This window comes from Lepidochelys olivacea, assembly GCF_965140295.1.
Source record: "Lepidochelys olivacea isolate rLepOli2 genome assembly, chromosome: 15".
Taxonomy (NCBI): Eukaryota; Metazoa; Chordata; order Testudines; family Cheloniidae; genus Lepidochelys; species Lepidochelys olivacea.
This window is the reverse complement of record NC_140425.1, coordinates 27364321-27387353: the sequence shown is the minus strand read 5'-3', so window position 1 is coordinate 27387353 and position 23033 is coordinate 27364321. Positions and strand designations below refer to the sequence as shown.

The 23033-nt window shown below is 43.6% G+C and overlaps 2 protein-coding genes across 5 annotated transcripts in view; one reads left to right on the top strand and one right to left on the bottom strand.

The window, feature by feature from the left end:
• ARL6IP4 (ARF like GTPase 6 interacting protein 4) overlaps positions 1-12651 on the top strand; it is a 30523-nt gene extending 17872 nt beyond the window's left edge. Inside the window, exons 8-9 of the transcript XR_014714228.1 lie at positions 11112-11382; positions 12293-12651. The gene's annotated coding sequence lies outside the window, so the exon portion shown is untranslated. The remainder of the gene's footprint in view (positions 1-11111; positions 11383-12292) is intronic.
• Positions 1-23033, bottom strand: part of PITPNM2 (phosphatidylinositol transfer protein membrane associated 2) — a 216902-nt gene that overhangs the window by 2967 nt on the left and 190902 nt on the right. For 2 of the 4 annotated variants that reach the window (XM_084648892.1, XM_084648893.1), the window contains 8 exons: positions 18908-19072; positions 14611-14823; positions 11614-11762; positions 6788-6904; positions 5525-5641; positions 5084-5232; positions 3088-3237; positions 2798-2981 (listed from right to left, as the gene is read on the bottom strand). In XM_084648892.1, the coding sequence (XP_084505018.1) occupies positions 2798-2981; positions 3088-3237; positions 5084-5232; positions 5525-5641; positions 6788-6904; positions 11614-11762; positions 14611-14823; positions 18908-19072 (1244 nt within the window). The remainder of the gene's footprint in view (positions 1-2797; positions 2982-3087; positions 3238-5083; positions 5233-5524; positions 5642-6787; positions 6905-11613; positions 11763-14610; positions 14824-18907; positions 19073-23033) is intronic. The other 2 variants (XM_084648894.1, XM_084648895.1) reach the window with 1 other exon arrangement.

Below are 23033 nucleotides of genomic sequence, written 5' to 3'. Positions count from 1 at the left end.
GAGGTGCTTATCCTGGTGCCAAGCATGGATCCATCTGGTTCTGCCTGGAGAGCTGCAAGCTGGCCAAAGACCCATTGTAGCAAATCTGTGAACCTTTGTGCCCTCTGGAAAGGTCGATTTCCAACAAGGGATAATAATATGGCATCTTCTGTAACAAGGGGGTTCCAAAGACAGCTCGCTCTTGACATTCGGACTTAGATGTCAAGTTAAAGGCTGATTCCAACAGTCATTGCGTTCAGTATTTAATGATGGGCTTTCATTTTGTCAAGGTCTAGGGAGAATAAGGCACACTGGCCCTAGAATAATGGAAACTGTTTCACTATGCTAGACAATGGCATGTCTGATCCAGTGGGCTAGATAACCAAGATGGCCCCATTAATTAGGCCTGATTTATCACTGAAATAAAGGGGAAATTCGAACAACCTAGGTCTAAGACATGATAAAAGCCCATCAGTTACCAGGCTGAAATATGACATTATGGAAGTCTGTCCAAAGACTGCACTTCGCAGACGCATTGATATTAGAGCTCGAAAAGCCCTAGCAGTGACATCTACTCCCATCCCAGAGGCCAGGGTAGAATCAATCCCCTCAACATATTTTCTAGTATTCAGCTCAGTCCAGTTTTAAATGTCACAAGCTAAAAAGCTTACACCACTTCCGTTCCTACAACAAGTAGATCTCATGGTTAGGAAGTTTTTCTGATATTCAGACATAAATGTTCGCACTCTTAACTCTTTGAAGCCATTCCTCCTAGTTACATTCCTAAATAACTCCTTTCCCTCCTTGCAATTTACACCCTCCTCATGCAGTAGACATTTAGCACGTCCTATTCTGAGTCATCCTATACCCAAACTGCAGATATATGGCGCATGTGATCTTTCCTCCAGCTCGCTGATCATTCTTGTTGCTCTTTTCTGCACTCTCTCCACTTAGAGTCAGGTAATGTATGCAGTATGACCTTGGGGCGTCCCCACAGGCGAAGAGCGCACGGTGCTAGTCTTTAAAAACAGAGTCTGTGCAGTAGGTTTTATTTTGTACCTCATTTTCCACTCTCTATAACAACCTTTTGGATTGACTGGGTTTAACTGCATGCAGGCAAGTTGGTGCCTTTCTATTCCTTTTACATTTATTACACTCTGTCTGGTCTCCTTGGCACCAACAGCCTCTTTAAAACTGGGTGGTTAATTTCCATGCTGAGTGAGAGCCAGATCTTGTGAGGGGAACATTTGAACGGGGTTGTGGATACTCTGGGCCTTACAGAACCATGCCATTGATTTTGCTCCCTCACTCTTCACGTCGATAAGGGAGTACAAACCAAGAAGTTAACTCCTATTTACTTCCTTGGTTGTGCACTGCTACAAAGGGTGTGCTCAGTCTTTGCTGGAGAGAGGCAAAGTGATCTCATGGTTAGAGCAGAAAGCTAGGACTCCTGGGTTCTAAGACTGGCTCTTCAGATGATCCTCTCTGTGATGGGCAACTCAGCTCTGTGTCTCAGATTCTCTAGCTGTAAAAGGGGGATATTATTTACCTACATCAGAGGTGTTGTGAAGGATGGTTGATCAATAGCAATAAAGTGCTTTGAGATCCTCCAAGGGAAGGCGCTGTAGCAGTGCCATATCATCATCAGTTGGCTGCTGCCGGGCAAACTCACATGTTTTGATATGCCTGACAACATCAATCTCTTAGCAAGGCATGGACTGAAGTCCTGCCACCTCTTGTGACATTCACTGATCTGTCAAAGCCCCTCCCTAGCTGCTCTGCTGTCACGTGAACCAGCACTTTCTTCTCAGCACTACATGCATCACCCTATCCTACCACAATTCTCTACAATTCTCAAAGCAGTGGGAGATGGAGACCTAGAGGTCCTCTTAAGCCCTGCAAAGCACAGTCTTCAAAAGATAAAGGAAATTATATGGCACTTCTATAGAATCCTGCATCCAAGGATCTCAAAGGACTTCACTAACGGTCAACTACAGGAGGAATTTAGGGAGATTGAATGTAACTACCTCAACTGGCATCTGGCCATGACAACAAGGTGAACAAGCCTTCTCTTGCAAAAAGTGCTAAGGGATTTCTAATGACCATATTGGTTTTGTTTCAACTAAAGAATGGTATGCACCCTCAGCACCACGAGAGGGCATTCATTCATTCATTCCTGTCTGAGAGAAGATCCCCCACCACCAATCCTGCCTGGATGTTCCTTAAAGGTCTTTTCATCCAAGTGCTAACTTAGCCCAACTCTCCAAGTAGAGATAAGTCCACCCCAAGCCCCTGAACTGGAACTTTGAATCTGAACTTTGCATCTATATAACGGACCTCACCCAAGCCCCAGATCTTAACGTTCACAAACATGGAGATTCCAGTCCAAATTTTCCCAGATATTGGGGTATTTGGATTTGGCCCAATATGGAGACAGGTTTGAATTCTGGGTTTTGGTTGGCTGCAAGTCACAATCTCTTTGACGGCCCTCTATCTGTAAAGCATCCCTTTATGTGCAGATATGACAGGCATCCAGAAATGCACTAAGCAGGTGGGGAAAAAGCACAAGAATCATGATTTCTTCTACGGCAATAGGCATTTCGTAATGGAAGCAGCAAGGATTGCAGCAAGACCGTGCAGAATGAAGTGAACACATTTTAACTGCACAGGCACCTTTGTGGAGTAAGAAAATAAAGAAAGGGGTGAGGGTGGCTAAAAATCAAATGAATGCAGGTTAATGTCCCACTGCAGGTCAGGACTTGAATAAGCCGTGGATGAACCCAAGCTTTGATCACATCTCAGGACAGCTCATGCTTACGTCTGTAATGAGGGTTTTCAGGAAGTTGGCCTTGTGCCGCAGTGGGTCATGGACAAGCCCATCACAGAATGAGACTATCCCATGGGGGAAATTGTGCTGTGCTAACCATGCTACCACCCTTTGCTTCTGCATATCAGGTCGGCCTGTGACATAGATAATGAGGTAGCCAAGGTCTTGCCAGTGCCTAGTGGGGAAAAAAACAACAGTATTATGGACCTATATTTGCAATAGGGTTAAAATATTCATTTAATATGAAAGCATTTCCCCCAGCCCTCTCCCCTGCCACTGACCTTACAACATCAACTGCGCCAGCTCTGACTTTGGGGTCACTCCCCATTATAGACACGCTGGCTGCAAAGGAACCATCAATGCTGAAGACCACAAATTCTGTCCCCTTAGGTAGAACGGTGATATAGCTATCTGCATATGTGTGGTCACCCCTAAATGGAAAGGAATAGGGGGGTTAAGAACAGAGGACAAACCTGGCTGAGAGATTAAAGCTACAAGACCCATTTGCAATACCAATTCAGCAAGCATTGTAAATGACCAGGGAATGCAGAATTAAGGGCCAGATCTTGCCATCACTTCACACACACAATTCTGCTAAGGCCCTACACTTGCTGTGTCTTAAGGGTCAGATTGTCTCAGCTGAGGTAAATCATCACAGATTCACTGATTTCAGAAAGAAAAGGAGTACTTGTGGCACCTTAGAGACTAACCAATTTATTTGAGCATGAGCTTTCGTGAGCTACAGCTCACTTCATCGGATGCATACTGTGGAAACTGCAGAAGACATTATATATACACAGAGACCATGAAACAATACCTCCTCCCACCCCACTCTCCTGCTGGTAATAGCTTATCTAAAGTGATCATCAAGTTGGGCCATTTCCAGCACAAATCCAGGTTTTCTCACCCTCCGCGCCCCCCCCCCCCCACAAACTCACTCTCCTGCTGGTAATAGCCTATCCAAAGTGACCACTCTCTTTAAAATGTGTATGATAATCAAGGTGGGCCATTTCCAGCACAAATCCAGGTTTTCTCACCCCCCCACCCCCCTCGAAAAACCACACACACAAACTCACTCTCCTGCTGGTAATAGCTCATCCAAAGCGACCACTCTCCTCACTATGTGCATGATAATCAAGGTGGGCCATTTCCAGCACAAATACAGGATTTCAGAGTTACTCTGATTTATAACAGCTACAGATCTGGCCTGTTGTGTCTGTATCTCAGCACAAGTGGAGAAGACTATCCACTGGTCTGATAGGTATGTACTTGGAGAGGAAGGAAGGTCTTGTGGGTAAGGCACTGGAATAAGACTCAGGAGATATGGCTTCTATTCCTGATTTGGCAAGTCATGTTTCTGTGCCTCCGTTACCCATGTGTCAAATGGACGATGCTAATGATTTCCTACCTGGGAGCGTTATTGTAAGGATAAAGGGACATATTTTTAAAGGTATTTAGGCACCTAAATTTGCAGATAGCTGCCAAGCGGGAGTTTCAAAAGCACCTAACTTCCATTGAGAGGCAGTGCAGGGCCTTTCCCCAATGGTAGTTGGGCACTTATGAAAATCCCACCAGGTACCTATAAAATATCTTTAAAAATCTGCCCCAGTCATTAATGATACTACAGCGAGAGCCCCACAGAAAATGCCTATATGTTAGATGAATATAATTACAGTGACTTGGACTAGTGTTGTGGGGGGTTCCAGTTTTGGTGTGTTTCAATGCCTCTAGAGCAGATTTGCTCAGTTCACCAATGTCAAGACGCTTTTTGGCACTGCTCTCTCTGAAACCTGGTGATCCAAAAGTCAAGTGGGAGACTTTCTGCATTGTGCACCATCACTAATAACAAAGGCTCTGCCCTTAGGGGAACCTGGGCAAGTAGTTCCATTGAAGACAGTGAAGTTGCACATCTGGAAAAGGAGGAAAAGTCTGGTCCAGCAATTGGAACTTAATTAATAATGCTGATGATGATGCAGGAGGCAAAACAGAATACAGCTCTTTGTCCCATCACTGGTGTTGCAGGGTAACAAGAGTAAAATTGTTTTGTCTGTCAAGTCAGCAGATCAGACTCTGACGACACAATAGGGAGAAGAGCGGTTGATGAGAACATGCCACTTTTTAAACACAATCGTTTTTCAGGTAGAATTGCACTTGACCTGTTAACATTTATGTGGATTGTCTATCATGCAATCAGAGTAACTGAGAAGTGTCTACAGTCATATTTCAGAGGTTCCTGTCAAACTGGGGGCTAAGCCAAATGAGCCTGAAGCATAGCACCTGACCACCATCTTGACGGGATATACGCCAATCCCCAGACGCTTGTTCTCAGGGATAACGTAGGAAATCCGGCCACTGCTGTTGCTGATTTCGGTGTCAAAGTAAATCCACACTCCAGATGGCGGCTGGGTCATGATGTGAATGTCCACCTGGGAGGCAAAGGAGGTTCAGGACTAAGGAAGTATTAAGTAACTTTCATACTAGACAGGATCCTAACCTGGCTCTGAACATGGTGTCCTCAAATCTCTCTCTAGCGTAATGCAATAGATAGGCTGGGCAGAGGGGGTTCTTAATGGACACAGGCAAAGGTGTTTGATTGTGTGGGTAACTGGACAGTTCTCTCTCTTAATGTTTACAGGTACAAAAGGAGCATTGACCAGCAACTACCACTGCCTACATCTTCTGCTGTTTATGGGCAATTCACACTTAAGACAAATGTACCTTTTCCCCAGTGAGCGTGACCATATCTAACGGCCCATACATAAACCTTCCTGTCAAGGTCTGGGGTCCGTCTTCATTAGCGATGGCATCATTTATTCTGTGGTTGGCTGTGACATTCTGCAGATGTCAGGGGAAAAACAGAACAAACCTAGTTAGATTCCCAGCAGAACCTCATGGTTAATGCAGAGTTTACAGGAAAAAGTTGCTATAGTGATAGTAATGCCGAACGCATGGACAACCAGGAGTTTTTGGAGGAGTAATTTTCTTCTTATGATATCCTTTCTCTCCCCACACTATTATATATCTATATCTGTATTAAACAACACATTTTTAAAGGAAAAAAAGTATTGTACATTTAGGACAAGACTTTTAAAGGGCCTTCTGCACTTGGTCTCCGTTTTAGCTACAGTAATTTATGACCACATGATTTGCACCCACAATCAATTGTGGGTGTGGATCCTAATGCATTTGGCCAAGCAGTTGATGTCTGGGTGCAGTTAATTACCTAGTCATCTAAATGGTAGAATTTGCACCTACAGTTAATTGATCCTGGGCATTTTTTGAGAAGGGACCTCTACTTGGTTTCCCTGCTGCCACTCCTTACAGGAAAAATTTGGGTCTGCAAAAACGACGATTGTCCTTTGAAATTCTGGGCCTTTATGCATGCATATGCCATGATATCACACAAGGATACTGTCACTCTCTAGTAATACTACTCCAGACCCTTTGGGCACAAATACTGTGTAGTCAGTGACACAGAACATCTTGAAAATCTGATCCCTTGTGGTGCAAAATTCTGTATGTTGCACCTTCAAATTAGGAGGAAAAATGACTGTCAGCAGATTATTGCTGGCTAAACAAACTTCCCGCTCATGGAAATCAGAAAAGTTTCTTATCCTCTGGATTCACGAACTCCAGGGAATGACAGTTACTGTACAGACAATTTAGGACACCAGGCTTTGAAACAATTCCGTCTCCTTTCTTGACCTACAGCCAACACTTAGTATTTTATATGGAGGAGACCTTGTTGCAGAGAGAGTGTCTGTCTCTTCCAGAAATCTATAACTGGGATATCTCACTGACACATACGATTACTGCAATGCAATCTCTCCACCCCCATGTAATTGTGGAGTCCATGGGCAGTAACAGAGTTGTACCCATACTGGTTAACTTTAATATTGTTTTTATTACAGGTCCAAATCTAGCCAAATCATATTTAACAGTAGTTTCCCTTGGAGAGACATGTAATAGAAACAGCATTACCCTTAGCTTCACATGCGTCCTCTTGCGCAGCCACTTCTCCCTGGGCTTTGAAGGAGTGAATACAGAGACCTCTTTTCCATCCAGTTCCAGAATGCTGGAGTTTTCGTGTCTCATCACCTAAGGAAAGAGCAGCCCTCATCAGCAACTCATGATGCACCTGGGCTAACACCCAAGAGCTACAGGAATTTCATAGTGAACACCACCCTCCCTCCAGCTTTAGTATTTATTCCGTTCTGCTGTGTTTGCAAAGCATGTGATGGAATCGCAGCGTTTGCTGGGCAGGTGGCTTTATAGAATTTTGCCTGCAGGAAATTTACATTGTTAGCCGACAAGATTTTTCTGGCCTTCTCGTAACGGTACAATGTTCGTGACCTTTAGAGCCAGGAAAAGTTGTTGCCAGAGCTGAGTTAATATCATGTGGGATGAAGATATAAAAGGGAACCTTAAACGGAGATCATAAGTAGGCACATAGGAGGGCAAGTGTGAAAGCGTTTATTGGTGAAGCATGGTTAGAATAGAATGAGAGAGAGATGAAAAAGAAGCCGGAGGAAGCTAGAATAAGCTGACGAGACAGGTGGAATGAGTCTGGGAAAAGTTAAGGAACAGAAAGAACTATAGGGGAGTTTAACAAGCTGTGAGTACAAAATGGAGCAAAGGCAACGAAGCACAGATGTTGATCACAGATACATAACTGCTAGGCTGCTAGTTTAACTCTCTTGGCTTCACTGGGCTTATACCAGGGATGGATTTTGTCCCAGATGTTCAATCAACACAAACTGAGAGGTTGTGGCACCCCAGACCCTGCTACTTCCTTGAGACCATGTCCAGAAAGATGCCCTTGGAAAATGCTCATTCAGCAAACACTGCAGGGGAAGAACTTTGGCACTCAGGTACTTATAGAAAACTGCCTCTTCTGCAGGGAATCCTACGATTTGCAGCCACCGTCTTGCCTCACTGTGCTCCAGCCTTGCCTGCCTTCTTGCCAGGTCTTCAAGTCACATGCGCATTTCCAGTCATCATTTGCTTGCCATTTCAGTAATTCAGATCCATCGCTACCTGTTCCAACTGTGCTCGCTTGTCGGCATGTGTCATTTCCTCAGGCTTGTTCTTCCGAAGTATTCTCATCATCCCCTCCACTCCTACTAAGTCTGCCCTTAACTACACTGAGCAAGCCAGACCCTATGAGGGCTAAGATCCCAGCAGGCTTCCTGATTGGGCTGGAGTCAATCCCAGTTGCCTGTCATTTAGAGTTTCTACTTAAATACATTACACATGGCATTCTCCTGTCTTGCTTCTTGTGCTCCTCTCATTTTGATGAAGACATTAGGTATTGAGCCAGGTTCAGCACTGGGCCAGCAGTGTTCTGTGACGTAGGAGACCAGAGTTCAGGAGAGGAATGGGGCTTTGGCTCTCTGGGTCCATGGAGAAGTTCAAGCACATCATAAAAGTGTGATGTTTCTGCACTGGAATGGGGATGAATGGACTGATACAATGAGATTTGCGAAGTGTACGAACATTTCCTACGGTAAGCTCACTAGCCAACATTCGGGGACATCTGCTGGCTGGACCAAACGGCAGAGGGAAATGGGGTTATGTCCTAGGTTCACATTGCAGCTAGACTGTTCTTAGGTCAGTTGCAGAAGAGGTGAATCTTACACAGAAAATAAAAAGGACTGGGCAGAGATATTGCACGGAGCATTTTGAATTGTACTATGATCAGATGTTTTTTTCCCCAGACCCTGCAAAGGTTGAAAGGGGCTCTGTCAAGTGAATAAACATATTTTAAAAACCTCACACATTCCCTTACGTGTTACCAGTAGTGCCATGTAGATTAAAACTGAAGCAATCTGATAGACCAGTTTACTTTGCAGAATTTAGACTGTTTCATTTTCCCATTTCACTCACAGCAAAACTAGACTGCTCAGTTTCACCTCCTGGTTCTCCTAATCCACCTGCCCACCTCCACCTCACCCCCAATGCTGTTGGGAATGAAAACCTAAGGGGATGAATAAAATAATGCCCTTCAGTGATGAGAAATTTAAATCATGAAAATGTTTCTGATCATATTTGGGTTTATTTGTTTTAATAAAGCCTCAGGGTTTGGGCCTAAATCTACTGATAGCTTCCTTTTAACTTTGTCCGGAATGCCTTTCAATGAGGAGTAAAATCATGTCCCTATTATTAGCTTTCCAATGCTGGCATTCTAGGCTGTTGAATAAGAAGAAAGGCAACACAGGGCCTTAAAAGAATAGGGAGGGGGGACTGAGGAAGATAGTGCTCTAGAAGCAGAGGTGGGGCAACAGAGAGAGACAAGGCTAAACAAACAGCCCTACAGAGACAGCCGCTGCTGAGCTCCAGGGGCTTTGAATGGATGGCAAGGATATTTTTCATGCCACAAGATGTAAAATCACACACTGCCTTATACAAACATGTTTTCGTTGCATTCTGAGTAACTGGCTGGGCTATTTCTAAAACAAGATATTTTGTGTGTTAGACTCTTTAAGGCTCTGACATACACACATCGTTTCCCTCCTGCAGCCACTTAGGCAAAAGTTCCACATTGGAGCCTACTGTTCAAAATGAGGAGACACAGCATGTGAGTGCAACATTGGCCCACTGGGTTGGAAACTAGAGACAGGTCAGGGAATAAAAGGTCGAGATCGATTAATACTAGGGTACTACAGCCATCAGTGCTAACATCCCCATGGTTATGGAACCTACAGACAAACTTGGATGACAGCAATGAAAAAGAGTTTGCCAATAGAAGGCCATAAATAATGGAGAGCTGCAGTCAGATGTGCTGTAACAGAGATGGGGTAATTTAAACAGCTGAGCTAATACACAGCAAACCCACGCCAATAGGCGGAGCTGGATCCTTCCCAGTGCTGAGGAGCTGCAGAGGGGAGGGTGCTAGTACTTCACTTATGCAGGTTCAAAGGTTTAGACTAAAAGGAGTCTAAGCATAAAATCAGGGTACTGGGATTAAATAATTATTCTCCATCCTTCAGCAGAGGGCTCCCTGGAATTTTTTCTGGCAGAAGGGACTAATGCAGCCAACACCAAAGTGGCCAGATCCCCTCTGAATGCTCCAGCACCATGCCACTGGCAATTCAGAATAAACAGGGGCAGAGCCAAAATGGATACAACTAGCTCGAGTTCAGCTAGTCTGTGGAGTGATGATCCTGGACTATCCCTTTGTACTGGGTGACCTGTTCTCTCGCTAGCGCCCGACAGAAGATGCACCAAATGAAAAGACGTTTCCAAATCCTTATCAGGGAAAGAACCTGGGGCAGGGAAAGGACGGAGAGAAGAGACTCCAGCCCACTGTGCATTTGGAAGGACAGGGCCAGCGGGTTGCAATCCACAGAAGCAGCCCCCTCTCCGCTGTGATGAAAATGACAGAACGCATCTCTGCTTGAGTTTGAGAAATGAATGATGTTGGGCCATGGCAACATGGTCACGAGAGCAGCCCTTTGGGTTGGTGTGTTTTTTCTCTGCGGACTGCAATGTTTGTGTTGCAGCAAGGGATCGTTATGCTCTGACAATGCTCTGTGCTTTAAAGTTACATTGTCAACTTAATAATCCTGGCAAGAGTTTTCAAACCCTCGGGGGCTAAAGTTGGGCTTCTAAATTTATATTGAGACAACCAAAATTCACAGGGTTTAAGCACTTGCAGCTCCCACTGACTTCAGGGGGACTTGGGGTATTTAGGGTCTCTAAAAAAATCAGGCTACATTAATTTAGCTGCCTAAGCATAAATCTAGGAGCCCAACTTTAGGCCCCTGATTTGAATATACTGGCCCATATGTCACAAGCTAGCAAGTTTCTTCTTTAACTATTTATGTTTCTTGTTTACTCTTTGCATTTCTCTCCAGGTGGACAACGGCAATCAAGAAGAACGTGTCTCCCTTTAGTTCATCTTTGTTTTCACCTCCAGGGTCTTAGTGCTGCTATTTTGGGGTTTCATGCACTTCTGGGAAAACAACTATTTTCAATGTCTGTTTGTTTTTTGTTTTAAAGGGAAATATACCCACTGGATTTTAGAAAAAAAAAAAAGTGATTTTGCAAAATTTAAACATGTGACCAAAGTTAAACAGACAGAATCCAAAATGTGAAGGTCCAGAAACCATCATTTGTTATTTACCTAACCCTTTGAGAAGTAATTTGAACTGTGGTACCAAGTTCTGGATCTTGAAGCAAAAATCCATAGTCCTCAGGGTGTTTAAGTGTTAATTTGAGAGCCCAAATGGAGGACTGAACACTAATTTTAGCAACCCAAGTCTGAAACTTGTACAAACTTTTCCTTCTGTTTTATTCCATGTAGGCTTTGCACAGAGAGCTTCCCTTTGAGCTTCAGGTTTGAAAGGATGTAAAAATTCAAAGTAAAGTTCAATCCAAACATCACATGGTTTTTGCCTCAAAATCATGCAATGCTGCAAGACTATGATATGAAATCGGCCCAGGTTGACTCCAAATGGTTCAGATCTTTAATGAACCTCTCTCCAAGAACCTGCTCCAGTAACAAAAGCCAGCACCAAGCAAGTCACATGCGATTTGATAGTTTCCATGAAACATAGTGTTCCATGTGCATAGCAGTAAGTATTATTTCCAACGCAGCTGTATTTGACATAGCATGGGAAGGGAAAGAAGATGGAGTGGCAGTTGTGAAGCGTACATTTTTTCCTCCATTTGTATGGTGAGCCCCCATTAGTGTCAACAAAAGTTATTTTGGAGGGTGCAGCAAGGTGAAAATAGTCTCCAAAATATTTTCCAACAAAAGTTAGGCATAAGGGAGGAGAGAGAGAAGCATGAAATATTTATGGTACCTGTCTCAGCAGAAAGGAGACTACATCTGTCGATTCCCAGTAGCTTGCATGGAAGAGGTGTGGTAAGGCTACCGTCGGAAAGGCAGTCAGGGCATCAGGACAGTAAAGGGCATAGTCTATTCTTTTTGTTCCCCACCATCTGGCAGCAACTAATGAAAGAAAAGGCTTGTTAAAGAGAGAGGAGAGAGCTGTTTTAAATGTTAACCTTAGGCCATGGGTCCTTGCGCTGGGCAATTCCTTCCCCGTTGATTTTATTGTTAAGATGAAGCAAAATTTGAACAGGGCTCAAAAATATTAATGAGCCACCCAAGGATGGTACGAGGCACAGAGCACGACATCTCCTTTATTAAATCAAACAGGATGTCCCTGGATGGGAGGCAGTAACTAGCCATTAATCCACACCCCAGGGGAATGTGAGACACAGATCAAAGGCTGGTGACTCCATGCCCAGCCAGGGTATTAGAGGCCATTATTAAATACCCTAGAGTCTCTTGTGAATACCAGAATAGCGATAATCAAAATAACTTTCAGATTAGACGGGGCATGTACATGTCATCAACCCTTCTGGGGAGGGCCAGTGGGTGTCCTCAGTGCAGGGTCACTGCCACTCACAGTGAGTTTGTGACAATGTGCTGATGCTGTGGTGATGGGGAACTAACAAATCTCTCCATCCGTACAGCAAAAATGAAATAGAAAGAGTCTCTGCTCTGGAGGTGGGACGGGGGAGAGCTATGGATGTGTCTACATACTGCAGCCATTCCCAGACCTGAAGAGCTCTGTGTAAGCTCAAAAGCTTGTCTCCCTCACCAACAGAAGTTGGTCCAATAAAAGCTGTTGTTTCACCCACCTTGTGTGTCTAATATCCTGGGACCGACACAGCCACAACAACACTGCACGCATATACCTGAGTCACTTTCAGCTCCATGGGCCTACTTTGAGCAGAGGCTAGCAGATGCTGCTAAAGGCAAAAAACTAAACAAACAGGATGTTTCCCTTTAACTTTCACGGAGGCACAAACCCTCTCAAACCCAGAGAGGTAAAATCTCATATTTTGTTATTAATATCAGAATCCGAAGTGAACAATATAAAGGCAATGGAGCCACAGGTTAGTTGCTATGGAAAGACACAAGCAAAATACTGGGAAGGCGAAAGAGACTGGATTATGAGAAAGGCCCATGGTGATGCATTCATAATCACCACCACCATTCTGCAGGCTGCCAGCCTCTGGAGTGCTATTGAAGCAACTTGCTCAGCCTCTGCAGGCGTGAGTGTCTTCACAACTAACCCCCCAGCCCAACAGGAGAACCAGCAAGGAGTCCGCAAACCCTGCAGCTCTCAGAACAGAGGCTCTGGTGAGCTTTGAGGACGGGGGCATTAAACGGTGGACGAATCTCCAGGCTTCATCAGCATCTACTGGGATGGGAGCTACAGAGGAAGCTGGGAGCTACAGGGTAATTTAAAAGCCAGCAGAAAAATCAAGGACCTTATTTTAATACCAAGTCATTCCCTCTTCTAGCAGCAGAGCCACACTGCAGGGATACCAATGGGAGTGAGGTGGTGAAGTGGATGTGCTCAGTGGGGGCAGTTTACACACAGACCACCACCAAAACACAAGAAACAGCCAGTGAGATCCTTCAGCTAGACCAGAGAGTTCCCAACGTCTTCCCTGTAAAATGGACCCACATTCCCTCCCATTCCCCACCCCCACTGCCCAGATCCCACTCCCTAGTTTTGCTCTTCAGAATATTTCCTTCTGCAAGACCACAGTTTGAGACTCATCAGCAGCCCACAAGTGACGTCTGGGGGGTCTGGGGGGTGGTCAGGGGACAAGGAGTGGTGGATGGGGCAGGAGTCCCGGGGGAGCCATCAGGGGGCAAGAAGCAGGTCAGATAGGAGGCGGGGGCCAGGCCACACCTGGCTGTTTGGGGAGACACAGCCTCCCCTAACCGTCCCTCCATACAATTTTGGAAACCCGATGTGGCCCTCAGGCCAAAAAGTTTGCCCACCCCTGTTCTAGATGCAGGCAGCCTTGAACTCCCACCTGCTTTGTGATGAAAAAGCAGCCACAGAAGGAGATAGAGACCCCAGAGCAGTGGTATTAGGAGGACTGGGGCTTGGACAAGGAGCTTGGGATTCTCTAAAATAGCTTTGCTGGTTCTCTTTAGACATTCTCCAATAAGGCACTAGACACAAAAATGAGACAGCCTGACATGGGAGGGGATGTGATAGCTGCCACCAAGCAGACACCTCATTTGAAAATCTGGGCCCAAGGGAAGAGTTGCCCACTCTTTCCACAAATGAGCAGACAACTTCTCTGCGGGATGTCCCAGCAGGAGCCAGAGCAGGATGATCTGAGCTATGGCGCTGGTATGTGCATACGCCCCTTGGTCCAGCAATGGCAGCTATGAACCATGCTTCCCCATGCCAACTAACCTGATTCTAGCAAGAATAATGGGCAGGAGGGGCTGCTGGCAGACAGAGTACAGGTGCTGCCTTTTCCAAGTATACGTGTGCCAGTTCGGTTACTCTGCTTTCCCTGCTCGGCACGGGATTTGACACGCAATGGCCACTTATACAGAGATTTTGACCTATCAGAAGACATGATATTTTGCTTGCTTTTCCAGCTATGGAATCACCAGTAAAGATCCAACTTTCCATTTCTCATGAAAGTCCTATTCTTGGTTAATTTCAGATTCTTTGTACAGAACAGCCAGGATTAATGCCTTTGTGTTAGGAAGAGATTGCAACAGGGGCTATGGGCCAGTGCGGTTGCTCCCACATCTCTCGTCTAAAAGAATTAGTGCCATCACCAGCTGTTGGCAGTGCTGCAGTTACTCTTTCAAGCAATATGAAAACAAGTATTTGTTAAATAGTGCTAAGTTTGCGAGGGCCTCTGGTGAAAGGAGAAAGCAAACAGATTTCCTCTGGAGAAGAGGACTGCCCTGGTTAGATGATGTAGGAGATTAGTTGGATGGATAAGTCCCCTCTCCAGAATACCTTTCTTGATGTCCAGATCTGGTATTTGTAGAATACAGTCCGGATCCCAACTTGATGGCCCTTCAAGCCTTCTTCCTAAATGATTCTGGGGTATTTCATGTTTACGTTGCCTATGTCTCTTGGGCGAGGCTTGGGTGGGGGATTTGTGAGGGAGGGCAAGTTGGGACAGAAAGCTAAATCCTCCTCTGGCATGGTTAAGATGATTTTTGTTTTCTAAAGGAACAAAATTAAAAAACAACAACACATACACACAAACAAAAATCCACACTTATTATCACAGCACGCACATGCAGAACACATCAGTTTTGTCCTCCAGCAATTAACATTGTGATGGAAAAGACACATGGATTAAAGAAACAAGATTGCGATCCCATGTGTAAGAACTATTATTTTGGAGTTGAAATTAAGCATTTACATCTATTTCCTTATAAAGAGATGAAGGCTGACCAACTGCCACCTTGAGTAGCCTGTCTTTATGGTGGAGATCTAAGGAGGTATACAGCTGGGAATCTTCTTTCCTCAACTCAATGGCTGCAAAGCTGCTGCCACAGTTGATAGGATGTTGCTTCTCCGTGGGGAGGAGAGGTTATGTCTGTGCATCCACAGACTTAGCTATCCTCCATCACTCTACAGTGCCATGCAGAGGGAACTCCCCAGGAAGCAGGGCTGTGGAATCCCATGTTGCAGATTCTCACTGGACTTCATGCAACGGAATCACAGTGGCTTGTTCCCAGCATCTGAAGCTGGCTCTGGAAGGGATATAGAGATGGAAATGCATTTGGGAGGCCTAACTCAAGTGCTTGCTGAGGACGGGCCCTTTCACAATGAGACAAAGTCAGAACCTTCAGTGCTACATTTCTGGCTCTAGAGGCCATCTGTGCAGGAAGACAAAAATCATGTTGCAAACAGAAGTCTTAATAATCAAATAAACAGGGGTGGGGAGGTCAACTCTTCTATTCAGCAACACATGCAGAAGTGCCCCTGAAATGAAGTAGGGAAGTTAGTTTTAAGAGCGGGTATTTCAGTCCAATACAAAAGCACCAGCTTTCATCTGATGAGCTAGATTCTGCTTTCTCCATTAAACTCCATCAATCCCACTGAGGTCAGTGGGGTTATGTAGGCAGGAGCAAGGGCACAAATTGTTCCCACCTTCATATAATGAAGGCAGCTGGCAGTCTGAAGAGAGCTTGCCAAATCTGATGGTGTAACTTCATCAGAGCTGGTGGCTTAATGAATTTGACCCACACTACCTGCACAGCTTCACGTCCTCAGGGAAGGGAAATGTTGGATATTTACCCTAAGGCTTTATTCAGCTTGTCAACGCCTGAGGGCGGCAATCACCTCCTTCTGTGTTTGTGTAGCCCCTAGTGCACTGGGGCCCTGATCCTGACGGGGCCCTTGGGGTGCAACCATAAGATACATATTTAATAATCAACACTTTACCTTCCTGACTGGCTGAGCTCAGCAATTACCCCGGGGTGTGAAATGTGCACAAAACAAACGCCCTATAAGGAACCTTCTACACAGACAGATTAACATGTAGCAAGGCAGAACACATTTTACTGTGCAATCCCACTGTGTATTTTGTGTATTTGCTCTGATACGATAAACAAAATATCCTCTCCTTAAGAAAGGAAAACCCCATTTGTTGAAGTGCAGGTAGTTTATTCTTGCCACACACTGACATCTGGCCAAAGAAAACAAGAAGCTACTCAACCCCATTGTGACATATGCACAAAAATATTACAGGGCATAAACACAGGGTGCAGGCAGAAATGCTAGTCCTAATAATACTAGGAACGTATATATACTGCTTTTCATGGTCGAAGTACTTTAGATGCATTAACTGATTCATTGTCAAAACATGCCCATGAGGAGGGTAATATTATTATCCCTCTTTTACAGATGGGGAAACTGAGGCAGAGTGGTTCCATGACTTGCCCAAAGCTACAGAGGGAGACAGTATCGGAGACAGTATCAGAAACAGGAGGAGGATTTGGGAATTCCTGGTTCCCAATCCTGCACACAGACCACGCACGGCACTTGGCCGAGGGCTCTGAGGCGGTACGTGCACATATCCAGAAGAGCAGGTGCCCCCCTTTGTTTGTTGTCTAAAGCTGGGATTGTCAAAGATGCAGAAGGGAGTTCGGCAGATTTCAACGGGAGTCAGGAATCTACAAGCCTTGGGCTCTGTTGAACATCCCACCCTACAGATTTTATTTCACATTATGATTATCTCACCTATATTTACCTCAAGAGGAACTAAAAACCTTACTGTTTACTTATAAACGTAATAGTTCAAAGCCCAGTGGTCCACTAAAGGTGACATGCGCAAGGTATTTTTTAAAACTGGGACTGTGCCTTTAGGGTTTTTGGCTTCCTTCCAGGTTCTCAAAGTTTTTTTGTTTTTTAAAAATTCTGTGTGGGTTGTTGCCTTAGAAGTATCAGGGACATCAGTGTTGGGGTGGTCTAGCTGTTCTGGCTGATTTATTTGGGGTCTCAGAGAATGTCGATTGTTAACACTTACACCCTAATAGAGAGGAGGAAGAGAGTGAATTTTTAGCAAAGGCTGCCTTTTTCCAAAAGATTTCTTAGTCATTGAAGTTAAATGGCCCTTGACAAAAATGTTTTTTAACTCAATCTGACTAAAAACCACTTCCACAATCAGTTGCTCAGCTTTGGTTCTTGTAATGTCATCATTTTGCTAATTCTCTAGTCACCAGAGTCCTCCGGGCAAGATATGAGCTGAATTTCTAATGTGTAAACCAAACAAGAAAAACTTCAGTTTTTGTCCCCCAGACTTTTTTTAAAAAACAGAAAGCAGCCAAAACAAAGGGGAGGGGGACACACACCCATTTTTTTCTCCTTTGCACATTACCTTTAAATAATATGTGATGGGCCACCTGTCAGATCTTACATTAATTATCTAAAAGTGCTGATTATGTACCAGTTGCATAGACCACAATTATCAACTGAAGACTAGACGTACCATTTGATTCCTTAATGATGCACAGGGGCCAATGGTTGTTCAAGGTTATCAATTATCTTTTATACATGAACAACTTTTGCCCATAATCACTCCAACATGCATAATATAGTGGCAGCCCACTGTATTATAATTGTAGGCATCTGTTCTTCCTAAGGGTGCATTAACAATATGTCATTGACAATGATAAAATTGGGCTTAGGTGGAATAGTTTCAACTTCTTATTAATCATTGAAAACAACCTCAGACAAGCAACTACATTCATTATCCTCCCTCACTGCAAGGCTCCCAGCTACAAGCAGAGACTGACTCTTGCCATCAAATTCAGATATGGGATTTGAACAGCCCCAGACATTCTGGTTCAGCCCCACTTCCAGTGATAAAGTTAGCCTGTCTACGTCTTCAGCAATGTTTGACTCCTCATTGCAGGAATTCATGTAAACCTTATAGGGCTCAAATCCTACCTATTCCAATCCGACCTGTGGAAGCCCCTGTTAATGCGGGTGCACTGTATTTCAAGAGAATACATTTAAACAAAACATGCAACTATTGTAACGAGAAGTTAAGAAGACAAACAGCCCGATGATTCACTCATGAATATCTGGAATAAGGGACCTCCATTTCTGAAGACATCAGTTTCAAAGGTGCAAATTATATGAGTTTTCCCGGGGGAGGGGGGGGGAGTCTGTCAAACTATTGCATTCACACCCCAATTCCAAAGGACAGGTGAGTCTAACACAAATACAACAAGTTATTGCATTGATATAGATAAAAATAAACAGGAACACCAGACTCTGAGATGCAAGTATGTATATTCTTCTTGATATTCAGGCAGGGATCAGCTTTACAATGGATCAGAGAGCTACATCCTTTGCAATAGACAAAGAAGCGGTTTTCCTTTAACAAGGAGCAAAATGCTTTTCAAAGAAGACCCTTGGCCATGCAGTCTGATGTTCTGTGCTGCTATTATTAGACTTAATTAAGCAAGCAATAGGGGAGGACTGGCAGGTCTTATGGTTGACCCTGACCAGGAAACACTCTCAACAGCAGGAAATACCCTCAGTGTCCTGTTCTCCCCAACCCTTTGTATCTGACAACACTGCGCAGCATAGAGTTTGAAGGATCATAGAGCAATTCAGTGGCTAACTCCAAACCAGGCTATATATTAAACACACACACACACACACGCAAAATAAAGACAGAGAGAAGAGTTCTATGGGTCTGTCCTATACATTGAGGTCAGCCTGGTGTGTGGTGCTGCTACTTTAGTTCTACAGTGAGAAGAAATCTCGGAGGGTGCGAAACACTTACTGTTAGCTATGTTGGAAGCAGTGTAACTGTCTGCCATTCCTGAGACCTGGCTGGCAATGCTGATCTCACTGGCCCTCCGGAATCCCCTGAACTGAGGGGTTGTAATGGGGGTGGAAAGGGACGCATTTTCCATGACGACTGCACCATGAGACTGAACAACATCTGCTATGAAGTCGAAACAGGGAAATCAAAATATTAGACCAACAGACAGAGACCAGGCAAGACGAAATCAAGAGGAGAAAAGGAGGCAAACAAGGCAAGGATTGGCTTTCAAATGCAAAACCTTTCAAACCAATTGGAAGGAAAACACATTTCATCTCAGCTCTATTTTGAAAAGAAAGAAAACACCAGAGCAGGCAAAAGGAGAGTTGGCATCTAGCATCTCATTGTCCGATTGAGAAAAGCAAAAGGATCAGTTTAAACCAAACCAAATCAGGATAGGTTTGCTTGAGCAGCAAGAATAGAAACGTGTCATGCAGACCCATATGAATATATACAGCTATATATATTCACATTTAGCCAGAACAATGGGGGGAAGGGGCGGAAGGTAAAAAACTTAATTTGGGAGATACTGGTTTTATAGCATCTTTTAAACTAAAGGGGAAAGTTTCAAGGAGAGATATTGTCATGCCAGGGTGGTCCTCATGTTGGACTTGTATTTAAGGTGCGTTTACATTGCAATCCAAGGTGTGATTGCAGCTCAGGCAGACATACCCAGGCTAGTTTCAACCTACATAGCCCGGCTAACAGCAACAAAGACACAGCGGCATGGGTTTGAACGTGGGCTGTACAAGCCCACCCGAAACCTAGGGTATGTACTAGCGTTGCTAGCCTGTGCCAGGATTTGTCCCACTGTTTCTGATATTTTTAGCTGTGCTAGCTAGATTAAAGCTAGTGTGGGGCTGCCTACTCACACTGCAATCACATCTCTGGCTGCAGTGTAGGCATACCCTTAGTTGCTGAAAAAATACAGCCACAGTTTGTGAAACTGAAGGCCTCCAGTTAGGCTCCTAACTCCATATTTAGCCTTCTCAGTAAAAGAAGCCTGGGTGTTGAGCACTCAAATTTCCCTTTAATTTAAATGAGATTTGGGGGCGTTCAGCCTGTTTGAAAATCAGGCCATTTTTATTTAGGTGCCTAAAATCTGGATTTAGGAGCCCAACTTTAGGCCCCCAGGCTTGAAAAGTTTGGCCTTATCCTTCAGGAAGTAAACACGAGGGGAACGAGGAGTAAAAATCACACTCAGATGGAGTGAGTGTGTGTGTACGTATGTATTATTAGTGGGAAATTAGTTCTATAATGCATGTAACTGAGAAACTGTGAGGTTTATGTGGATCTATTGGGCAATCCTGTTTTTCTGTGGGGAAAAACTATACATTAAAACCACATTTTAAAGCATGGGGAAGGTAGTGTTACCTAGTAGCTAGCACAACAGATTGGGAATGAAGGTGACTCCTGGGTTCTTTTCCCAGCTGTACCACTGATTTGCTGTGACTCACTCAAAGCCACACTCAGCTTTTGTGTCTGATTCTCCTACCTGATCATTTGCTTATAACAATACCTACCCACCCTACAGAGGTATTGCAAGGCAGAATTAATTAATGTCTGTGATGCACACGGAGATCCTCAATTTAAAGAAACTATGTCCTGTAAGTGCAAGATATCTAATGGAATGCAAAGCTGACATGGCAATCAAGCAGGCGAGTTTGCACTTTTATCTAAAGTTCTATACTGCTGCTCATCACTGTAGAATCAGAATATCGGCATCTGAACTTGATTCACATCTATCAACCGATTTTGTGCAAGCAGGCACAAAACACCAAAACAAGGAGGAAAATGCCTCTCTCTGGCAACAAAAGTCAGCTGTAAATTAGGGCTGTCAAGTGATTAGGGCTGTTAATCATGATTAATCACACCATTAAACAATAATAGAATACCATTTATTTAAATATTTTGATTTTTTCCACATTTTCAAATATATTGATTTTAATTACAACACAGAATACAAAGTGTACAGTGCTCACTTTATATTTATTTTTGGTTATAAATATTTGCACTGTAAAAAACAAAAGAAATAGCATTTTTAATTCACCTAATACAAGTACTGTAGTGCAATCTCTTTGTCTTTACAGTTGAACTTACAAATGTAGACTTATGTACAAAAAAACCCTGCATTCAAAAATAAAACAATATAAAACTTTAGAAACTACTAGTCCACTCAGTCCTATCTCTTGTTCAGCCAATCGCTCAGACAAACAAGTTTGTTTTCATTTGTGGGAGATAATGCTGCCTGTTTCATGTGCTAAAGATTCATATGTCCCTTTATATTTCAACCACCATTCCAGAGGACATGCGTCCATGCTGATGATGGCTTCTGCTCGATAACAATCCAAAGCAATGAAGACTGATGCATGTTCAATTTCATCATCTGAGTCAGATGCCACCAGCAGAAGGTTGATTTTCTTTTTTGGTGGTTCGGGTTCTGTAGTTCCTACATCAGAATGTTGCTCTTTTAAGACTTCTGAAAGCAAGCTCCACATCTTGTCCCTCTCAGATTTTCGAAGGCACTTCCGATTCTTAAACCTTGGGTTGCGTGCTGTAGCTATCTTTAGAAATCTCACATTGGTACCTTCTTTGCGTTTTGTCAAATCTGCAGCGAAAGTGTTCTTAAAATGAACAACATGTGCTGAGTCATCATCTGAGACTACTGTAACATGAAATATATGGCAGAATGTGGGTAAAATAGAGCCGGAGACAAACAATTCTCTCCCAAGGAGTTGAGTCACAAATTTAATTAATGTATTCTTTTTTTAACTAGCGTCATCAGCATGGAAGTATGTCCTCTGGAATGGTGGCTGAAGCATGAAGGGGCATACGAATGTTTAGCTTATCTGGGACGTAATACCTTGCAATGCCGGCTATGAAAGTCCCGTGAGAATGCTTGTTCTCACTTTCTGGTGACATTGTAAATAAGAAGTGGGCAGCATTATCTCCTGTAAATGTAAACAAATCTGTTTGTCTTAGTGATTGGCTGAACAAGAAGTAGGACTGAGTGGACTTGTAGGCTCTAAAGTTTTGCATTGGTTTTGTTTTTGAGTGCAGTTATGTAACAAAAAAATCTACATTTGTAAGTTGCACTTTCACGATAAAGAGGTTGCACTACAGTACTTGTATGAGGTGAATTGAAAAATACTATTTCTTTTATCATTTTTACAATTCAAATATTTGTAATAAAAATAATATAAAGTGTGCAGTGTACACTTTGTATTCTGTGTTGTAACTGAAATCAATATATTTGAAAATGTAGAAAAACATTCAAAAATATTTAATAAATTTCAATTAGTATTCTTTTGTTTAACAGTGCAATTAAAAATTCGATTAATTGCAATTAATTTTTTAAATCGCGATTAATTTTTTTTAGTTAATCGCATGAGTTAACTGCTATCAATCAACAGCCCTACTGTAAATTATTTATTTCAGCTGTGTGGGAAATGATCTAACTGGAAATTAAATATCCTTGGATGAGGTCAGTCTGGCGTTGTATTAGCAAGTGCACAAATGAGTCATCTAAATATTGATCCAAGAAGCCCATATGCCTAGTGCTGCTGACTTGCTAACTGGAACTTCGAACATTTGTGCTTTCTTAGATACCTGTAGGCTCTGGCATACAAATGACGTGAACTATGCTGTTCTGACGGGAAAGAGAATGGCTGAAACCAGTAGAACCGTGGAGTTAAATGTTGGTAAAATCAGTTCAGTGCTCTTCAGGAAAAAAAGGCTACTAGCTGATCAACTTAAAGCCATATGGACTGCCAGTGCCTAGGGCCCAGTTGGAGTCTGACCCTGACACTTTGTGTTTCATACACTGTATGAGTTAAGCCTGAAAGGCCTCTGCTAGTGTCACCCTCTCCTCTGATGTATGCTCCCCTCACTTCCCTCCTCTTTCCATTTTCCCTTGAGCTGCCTGCTATCAAGATTGCTGCACAGCGTCTGTATTGCAGCATGTCTCACCGTGCCACGCTTTGCAGCAGTCTCATGCTCCTACTGGCACTTCCTTCAATAAAAGTTTTACAGAAAGGAAACACACTGAAGCCACATTCCAAAAAGGGGTACAAGTCAAGTGTGG